General features: G+C 35.1%; 1 protein-coding gene across 1 annotated transcript; it reads left to right on the forward strand.

The window, feature by feature from the left end:
• The first annotated feature begins 904 nt into the window (after positions 1-904).
• On the forward strand, positions 905-5458 carry LOC133335614 (uncharacterized). Its single transcript, XM_061543923.1, has 8 exons — positions 905-1188; positions 1240-1901; positions 2643-2882; positions 3013-3177; positions 3823-4056; positions 4108-4392; positions 4465-4776; positions 4847-5458. The coding sequence occupies exons 1-8, from the start codon at positions 924-926 to the stop codon at positions 5456-5458; spliced, it is 2775 nt and encodes a 924-aa protein (XP_061399907.1). The 5' UTR covers positions 905-923.
• The last annotated feature ends 1947 nt before the right edge of the window (positions 5459-7405 follow it).

Genomic DNA, 7405 nt, shown 5'->3' on the forward strand with positions numbered 1-7405 from the left:
AAGCAACTGCATCATGTCCCATAATCTGCATTGGTTAGACGGAGGCGGTGCTAAACCTGCCTGTATATAGCAAATCCACTTTGTAGATGTCCACCAGTGTGGACAATCCAGTCATTTACTTACAACTTTACCTCGATGCAAATTTTGCAAAAACTAAAAGACGGAATTTTTTTTCTATTTAGAGATCTCATATAAATAGGAATATACAATGTCGATAAGATATTAAGGGGCGGCTCCTCGAGACAATATGCTAGGATTGTTAAACGTTCTGATCGATCAAATCATATGGGAAGACAAAATGTTCATCAAACATTTATTAATTCTTTTCAATATTAAAACTAAATATATTGTTGAAACTTATTCAAACTATGTTTCATATTACGTTACAGTAATGTTAAGTTATGTCGGACAACTTTCCCTAAAGTCTGATGATCATTTCTGTTCTTACATCAAATCTCCCCAATAAAATATTGAAAAATAATTGTAAGTGACGTTCTATTCACGTGGCCATCATTGTACATGTATATATAATTTGTAAGCGTTAAATGTTTTGATTTATTTGGCAACACTCGAAGATGGAATCCTACCTGTGCGCTATTGAATTGAAAACTGGTTTTGCTTAGCTCTTTGTTTCTACTTCATTAATTCAATTGCGCTGGCTTATTGTTAAAATGTATACCTCTCCCCTTTTTTAAATGCTGATATGCTCTACTCGTAGCTTTAGTTAGGTTGCTCATAGTTAATACATCTGGTTTAATGGTGCTTTGAATCCACATTCACCTCGAACTCAAACAAAAAAATAAATAAGAAAGTATGTGTTGACCTCAGCTATTTTCCAATTTAGCGTCATTCTAGAGATTGCAGATACTTTTTCATTCACAATATACAAGGCAGCGCGGTAAATATTAGTGGTCATTGCGATCATGCATCGCTCACTGAAACCACACACACAAGCTAAAAAGATTACAAAAGTCGCCCCACCAGCCCTTCCAGGAGATCCTGTTCCCTCACCATCATCGTACCAGCAACAAGTAGGATTATACCGTTTACCGACAAATGCACCGAATACTGCCTGTAAAGCACAGTTGGAGGATGGTATTATAATGAGTAATATGGTTTCATCGCCATCGCTCGAGGAAGGCGGCTTTAATTTGCCTCGGGAGCCCACAGTGGCATTGCGAATAAAAGGTGAGGTGAAATGTTTCAAGTCTAGCAATATAATAATATTTTGTTTTGCAGACGAAATTGGAGAATATTCATCGTCCGCTATGGCATCTTCGGGTTCTTCACAAGCAGCCATACCGGGTACAACCGGTGCTAAAAGTATGCCACCTGGGGTCAATACGAATACCCTAATACCTGGAGTTCCACCAGTCTTTTGTGCTACATTGCGAGAGCCGTTAACACACAAAGCCGCCGTTTATTACCATCAACAATTGGCACTGCAAGAGGATCAGGGAATTGATCTAACCCAATCGCCGGGCCGAGATTCTCCCGGCTCCTCATCTGGTTCAGCAGGTTCTGGATCACGACACTCAACAGCCAGTTTAGATTCGGGTAGAGCATCATCATATTTAACAGGAGTTTCTGGGGCAGGATCAATACGTAGTAGTGGAGGTGGGGCCCTCTCATCACCACGATGTAGCTCCTTAAGTTCATGTTCGATTGGCTCCATGGATCGACAGCGTAATGAAGAGTTGATTGTAGATTGGCTGATGGAAATGAAATATGAAGAGTATGCACAACTTTTCATTGCGGCAGGATATGATTTGCCAACAATAGCAAGAATGACTCCGGAAGATTTAACAGCCATTGGCATTAAAAATCCACACCATCGTGAACGTATCAAGCAGCGAATCGACAAACTACAAGTTTTAGACAATCTGCCACATTTCGTACCGGTGAGTTACAAATACAGTTAGACCACGATTATCCGTGATGGTCGGGATATCTGGCGGTGGTAGCGTCTAATCTAATAACCATTAAACATTTTTTACAAAACATTTTCCTAAATTTAGGTTATTTTTAGTATGTTAACAGTGGCAAAGTCAAACATTTAAGTCGGTCTAGAAATGAGAAAGAATTAAAATAATTTACGGTCGAAATCGCCTATAACAACGGTCAAGGACCCGGTGAATTTGGTCGTTATAAGCGATATTAATAAAATATGGATGATATATGTATATAGTAATTTTTAGACTATTAGTTTGTTGTTTTGATATATAAATAACATAAATTCATTTTCTGTACTTCGTGTGTGTACGAGGAATGTATATTTAATGTAAATTAATCACTTAAGAACAAAGTGCGTTCGATATTTTGTGACAAATATGTTTGTTCGTAGGGTTTGTCGTTAATATTTGTAGGAATATTCGAATATTTTGCAAACACAGGTCGTTAAAACCGATATGCCAACGTTACATGCGATATTTTTTTGTGTGGGCTAAAAAGGGCAGAAATTCAGGACTTTTGGATTTCGTCGTTATAGACGGTTTCGACTATATATTCTGGCGTATTTAATGATGGGCGAATATTTGTAAATTATGGTAAACCGATTTGTTTTCGAATAATTGAGGTCTAACTTTACTATTGGGCGTCTGCATAAACTTTTTAATTATTTCCATTCATAACATTGTTGTCAGGGATCTATTGAAGAATGGTTACAACTACTTCGTTTGGAGGAGTACTTGCAGCCTTTATTGGATCAAAATTATAAAACTGTCCGCGAGGTTACTCAAGTAACATGGGAAGATCTGGAAGATATTGGTATTGTCAAGCTCGGACATCAAAAGAAAATCTTGCTTGCCATAAAACGTGTTAAGGATATAATAAGCGGAAAATGGAATCCCGGGGGGTCAAACCTCTATAACCAGGTAAATACTGTAACTACTGGAACAAAATTAATATTTTTCTCCTTGCTTCCTTTAGATACATATGTTCATATATTTTTGTTTGCACATTTTTATTTTAAAATTGTTTTGTTATTTTTTGTTTATTTAGATTTATGCCAAGCCTTGGCAACATTTACCACCCACCCCAACTTATTTACCCACTGCCCGTGTTTCGTGGGATGATTCTAAAATTTACGCCAATACTTCTGCAATGCCAGACACCACATACACATGCTACAATAGTAGCCAAGAATGTTGTAATGACAATGATGTTGTATTAATTAAGGTAATAAAAAGGAAAAATATTTTCGTTGCGATTCAAAATTAGAAAATATATAACTTAATATGCAAAATTCGAAGCATGTTTATAAAAAAATAGATGAAACATTCCGTCAGCGTCAGTTGTATGTGAACCAATTTATAAAAAATTTTTGTTAATTATTTTACTTCAGGGTTTTACACAGAAAATTTAAAATTATTATTATATATATATGGTTTATTATACAATTTCCAAAGGGTAACAACTTTTCTAATATGGTTTAATATTACCATTACTACACAAGAAAACTTACATATCGCTGCATTTTTCCAACATCGGGATTCTGTTTAACAAAAATGTAAAGTTCAGTCTGACTACTCGTGCGCTTACTAGTTCTTAGCATCATTGTATGTTTTAAACTGCTGTATACGAGCTAAATAAAGAAACCCTTTAAATATGTGGCAGTAGTCTATTATTAGATGAAAACAATATTGCGTTACATGTAAGTTGGAGGGAAGTCGGAAACTCGACGAATTATTTATCTGGTTTCGTATGGTGTGGGATTTCAATGTTCATTCTAATTTGATTTTATTTGAATTTTGTAATATTTATTTTGAAAGCTAGTTTTTTTCGATTTAATCATATCAATACAATAATAATCCACTTGATCAGGTACGTCAACCACGAGGTAAAAGTTTGGAATCTCTTGAAGATATACACGACAACAGCACTCGAAGCCACTTGACATTCAGTCATTACACAACCACGGACTATGGTCATTTTGGACACCCATCGCAAGTTCAGCCACACCAAGTCATGCAACAGCAACATCATTTACAACAAGTCACTTTGGCAGGAGCAACGGTAGGTGCACCTCAGCGAATCCTAAGCAATCCAAGCACAATGGTAATAAATACTCCAACACCGATCAACTTTTTAAACCATATTTATTTTTAGAATTGGCGCCGTTCTTATGATGATGGTGACATAACACCCACAAATGATGCTGCTGCCAGAGAATTGATGTATGAAGATGGAGGAGGAACATTACCTCGCCAACAGCGTGGGATTCTTCAGCGTGCTGTTCTGAATACTATGCCTCCGCTGGAACAACATCATTACATGAATGCTGCTGCGGCAGAATATGTCTGTCATGCCGCCGGACTCGGAGGCACAGGTGCAAATGTTGCAGGTAGCACTGCATCCTCCGCTAACGTAATCGACAACGCCAATATAAACAATGTTAGTTATTGTATTAATTTTAGTTGTTGTATTGATAACATTTTATTATTTATCAATATTTATTTATTGTAGCCGTATATAGCGGGAAGCCCGATGGTCGGTAAAAAAATAGCACCAGAACCCCCAAGACGTCATTGTAGTATACGAAACTCACGAACAATAAGTCAAGATGGTTCACATTTAAATGCTGTTTCAAATACTGTTGGACATGGTCTTGCGGCAAACATGTATTACAGCTCTGTGGGCGTCTCTAACGCGTCTACGAGTATACATCCCCATGCTGCATATTTACAGCAGCAGGCTGCTCAGCCAATTTATGCAAACTATGCTACAATACAACAAACAACAGCAGAAATACACTGCGAAAAAACCCATGATAATAAGGTAGGACTATAATCCTATGGCCTTCAAGCAGAAGGGAAATATTTAAAATAATCGATGTTGCATTTTCTAGTCCAATTCTAGTATAGACTCAATTGATACAATACCGTTTGCGAATGAAAACACTGGAACAATAAAACAGCGACTACTGAATAGACAAGAACTTTCTGCAAATGCAACCAATTCTGTAGCACAAACAACTCTTGGCAGCCACTTACATTCATCATCTTCATCATCGTCCTCGTCTTCGACTAATACTATAGCTAATATAGCACACTCATTCCATTCTTTGAAGTCATCGTCCTCTCTACATGACGCATCCTTGATAAGGAGCGATAGCATCGGTAGCACAGCTAGTGGTGGTAGTGTAGGTCTCACTCTGCTGCGATCGCCAACATTACAATATCCCTCGATTCAGGCCGAGAGTGTACCATCACTGGCGGGAGTTGAAAATGCCAATATCGACGAAAATAATTCTGGTAATTCAACAGAAGCAAGTGCCATAACGAATTCTAGTGCCTGTGGCAGTGATGCAAAAAATATTTCATCCTCAACATCCAATGGACCGAAAGTCTCTGTAAATGTACTTAACGATATTGGTAATATGTTAGCAAATCTAACTGATGAATTAGATGCCATGCTCGAGGAAGAAAAGCGTGTTGGCTTAAATACTGACAGTGAATAGACATGGGTATATGGCAATCTGGCAATCAAATCCACTTACATTAAATGAACGACAGGTGCTGTACCCAAAAAAAATATTTTTTCGAATGAAAGTTGGGTTAAGACGCCGTGGACTACATAGGATAATACACATTCATGTAGTGGTAGCTTAACATAAGAAATGGGCAGGTGTCTGCTTTTCGCATTAAAAAGTTATTTCGAGAAATAAACGGGTGCTATCTCCAATGTGTGAACGACAACTATCCATAATATAAGTTATAACTCGACCTAATCAAAAATATATATTTATATATATACGCATTTATGTTTTCCCAATGGTATCGATTCGTCACCCTAATTTAAATAGGCAAAATAGACAAATAATATTTAGGTAATAAGACTAAATGGTTAAGAGTTGTATTGATTGAATCACATTTTAAAAGTGATTTAAATATTTCCAGTACTTGAAAATTCATAATACACATCTTATAGCTCGATACATCTTACATCAGGAAGATTTTATTAATAAATTCACATATTAGAACAATATTTGATTTCACTCTATAGCAACAAAATAAGAGTCCTACAGAACTTCACTGAAATATCGGTTCTCTCATTTCATTACTGATGAAGTTAAAGAAATTAACAACGGAAATCATGAATCGTTGTAAAGTGGCTTTGCAAAGCTAGAACATCTTGTTAATATTGTGTGTTTATCACAACAAAAATGCCTTAAAAACCGGTTTACCACAAGTTTGTTAATTTACTTCATAAATTGTACTGTACGTGCATTATTTTTACATGAGTGTAGAACATTTCATTGTTTTGTCCGTGTTTTTGTTGCCAAATTTCAAAGAGAATGGATGGCAAGAAGCAGCACATTATAATTATAGAACAAATCTTAACAAGCCCCAATTTGGAGAAAGGACTTGCGAAAGGTTAACATTTTGATTCATTTTCCCGATTTATTTTAATTTTTCGCCAAGCAAATAGCATTAGTTTTTCTTACATACAACTACAAATTTGTAGGGGAACACAGCACGTTTCATTTCAAAAGGCTATAGTACATATTCAAGAGATGTATATATAAGCAGGCATTCGTGAAAATCCTCAATACTTAAAAACAGCAAACACAATAAGGAAATATGACTTGATATTTCGAATATTGAGTTATGGAAATTAAATCAGTATTTTCGATTTCATGTGTTTATTAAAAATACATGCCCTTCATACTAAAAAACTTTAAAGTACGGCTCAGTTGAATTGTTTTTTTTTTTTCGTTTAATTCCATAATAAATTTTTGTTCCACTGTTATATACTATGTTAACTGTGCATAATACTGTCGAGGTATATGTAGGAAATATATATTAAAACTCTTATGCATTTATTCGTATTGCACAAATATAATTAAAATAAATATATACTGGAGAAGGCCTTTTCCAATTCTATCTTATACAATATATAAATGTTAACATTAAGGATGAACACATGAAAGATTATTCCACTTAGTAACAAAAATTAAGCTTTTTAAAAGTATACATTTTTGTACGTTAAAAAATGCAAAATACATAAATATGTTAACAAAAGCATTCATTGAGAAATGGTATGGTTAATAAAACACAAGTAATAATACAAATACGAGTGTTAAGTAGCATTAAAAACAAACTAGCATATACATATATATATATATAAAATTTATACTTGCATTATTAAATAAAAAGGATGAATCGAATATAACATAATTACAAATTATTTATATTAGTCCATTGATACCTTGTATCAGGAGAGGACGGATACAACTAATATTTTATATTATTATTTTATCCCCTTATAAAGCATAGAAACCCGAATTTCAAAATAAGTGAACCTACAATAAAGCAAATTAGTTAGGGCAATGTGCCGAGGTATTTAACTTTCGATTTTTTTATGTTAAGAGCCCATACATATTCTTTCAATGACATGTTGTCTA

This window comes from Musca vetustissima, unplaced genomic scaffold (genome assembly GCF_032173495.1).
Source record: "Musca vetustissima isolate MV318-11 ecotype Yass unplaced genomic scaffold, APGP_CSIRO_Mvet_v1 utg8222, whole genome shotgun sequence".
In the NCBI taxonomy this organism is placed as follows: domain Eukaryota; kingdom Metazoa; phylum Arthropoda; class Insecta; order Diptera; family Muscidae; genus Musca; species Musca vetustissima.